Source organism: Histoplasma capsulatum, genomic scaffold, assembly GCF_000149585.1.
Source record: "Histoplasma capsulatum NAm1 scaffold_1 genomic scaffold, whole genome shotgun sequence".
Classification (NCBI taxonomy): Eukaryota; Fungi; Ascomycota; class Eurotiomycetes; order Onygenales; family Ajellomycetaceae; genus Histoplasma; species Histoplasma mississippiense.
In genome coordinates, this window is record NW_001813982.1 from 4061402 (window position 1) to 4063166 (window position 1765).

Here is a 1765-nt window from a genome sequence, read left to right on the forward strand (position 1 = left end):
GCTGGAGACATAATGTTCGGGCATAAGAGTGATCACGAGTTAATATATATCGACCAATAGCGCATTAGATATGGGAGCGTTTTGAATATCAGATCTGAGTTAAAAGGTATGAATATATGAGAAGTTTCGAACCTGCTGGTACGGAATAATACTCAAGATTTCAAGGGGGTATTGGACATTTTATAGACCCCATTCCTTGCCTCATCCCCGCCGGGATCAACGGTAGCCGAAAAAACCTTGATATCATCGCACCGCTGTTGCCCCTATGATATCATTCGCGCAGGTTTGGGTTTCATTACGCTTCCCTGATGTCATCGGGCGATCAACGTGGGTGCTACGTAAGCGCCAGCCCTGTCACCCGCGCGGGAAATTCCGGGCGCAGGTCGGCTCTAGCCGCACATATACCGGTCTCTGCTGTGAACTTTTCATGCACTCGACGTCAGAGGACTTTTCTGAATATCTGGGGGATTGGCTGCCGGTTTCTGCGAGGCTTATCCGAAGACACAGATGGGATTTACCAAGAAACATCGCAGATAGCCAGAAGCGGGCAGGAATGTTTCTTTTCCCTTTCTTTCTTTTGGAAGGACATATTTATTGTATTATTACCCTTAAGTCTATCCCAAAATAACCGAATTGGCCAAATGCCCAACAACACGGCCTATCTATATATACAGGAAGAGGAAGAAGAATTAAAAATAAAAAAGAGGAAAGCAAAGAAAATAAAATACAGCGATTAGAATTTTCCAATCAGCAGCTGAGAACCCATTCCCTTCGCGGTCCAATACACAGTTTTCCAGAGATTCACCAGGTCCAGCGTGCTCGTGAACGTATCGACAAAGCCAAACGGAAGCATCGACGGGATCCATCCTGTCAGGGCAACGCAGCCAAAGGAGTCAGCATGTTTAAACGAAAAATCGGACGGAGTGTTGAGAATGCCGAGAGAGAACGGAAAGAAGGAGAAAAAGAAAAAGACAAGCGGAAAATGAGGGAGGAAAAAGGGCTTGTTGGGTTATTTTGAAATCCTCACCTTGCGCTAACTCTAACGCCCAACCATTCAACTGATACTGCGATCCTTTCCCCTCTCTTAAGCCAATTTTGGTCACCAGGATGATATTCCGTCGCCTCGAGTTCGCCGGGCAAGAACCGTCGTTCGACGCCATGCAGTATCGTAAAGTAGTCGTGTGCGAGGTGCACGCCTGAGTGGCCCTCGGATCCGAGAGGTGTGCCGTAGAAGATAAGATATTCGGTAATCGACGCGTGGAGAATGAGCATTGCGCCCATTGCGTTTCCGTGGTTGCTGCGGGAAAGGAAAAGCGTTAGCAAATGAAAATTTGAAGCGTTGCTGTTAAAGTAAAAGAGAGCAATTATGGCCCTTTTCTTTTTCTTTCTTTTTTTTTCTTTTTTCTTTTTTTTTTTTTTCAGTAATGCTAATACTCTCTTCCCCCCCCTCCCCCCCCCCAAAAAAAAATATCATATTATCACCGCTCAGAAAACTTACCTGAAAACCCAGCGGGCCGGATCCCTATCGAAGGGAAGTACATGCTTATCCCCGTATTCCATACGCAACGCCTGGTTGAGATCCGTCATCAATTCCGTAACATTGTTCGGGTGCCGTTCAATTGAAGCCTTGGATAGCTCCTGGAGCCTCTGCGGATCAAAGATGTAGAATCTCGGAAGGATTTGGTCGAGCTTGTAGAGCCCGACGAGAATGAGCGGGAGGAAGTGGAGGAAGCGCATTGTTGTATTTGGATTAATTATTTTTTTT

The 1765-nt window shown here is 46.2% G+C and overlaps 1 protein-coding gene across 1 annotated transcript; it reads right to left on the reverse strand.

Moving 5' to 3' along the window:
• Positions 1-1023: 1023 nt before the first annotated feature.
• Positions 1024-1737, reverse strand: HCAG_01150 (predicted protein; the record flags this gene model as incomplete). The annotated part of the gene is made up of 2 exons (XM_001544054.1): positions 1024-1377; positions 1540-1737. The coding sequence occupies 2 exons, from the start codon at positions 1735-1737 to the stop codon at positions 1024-1026; spliced, it is 552 nt and encodes a 183-aa protein (XP_001544104.1).
• Between the last annotated feature and the right edge of the window lie 28 nt (positions 1738-1765).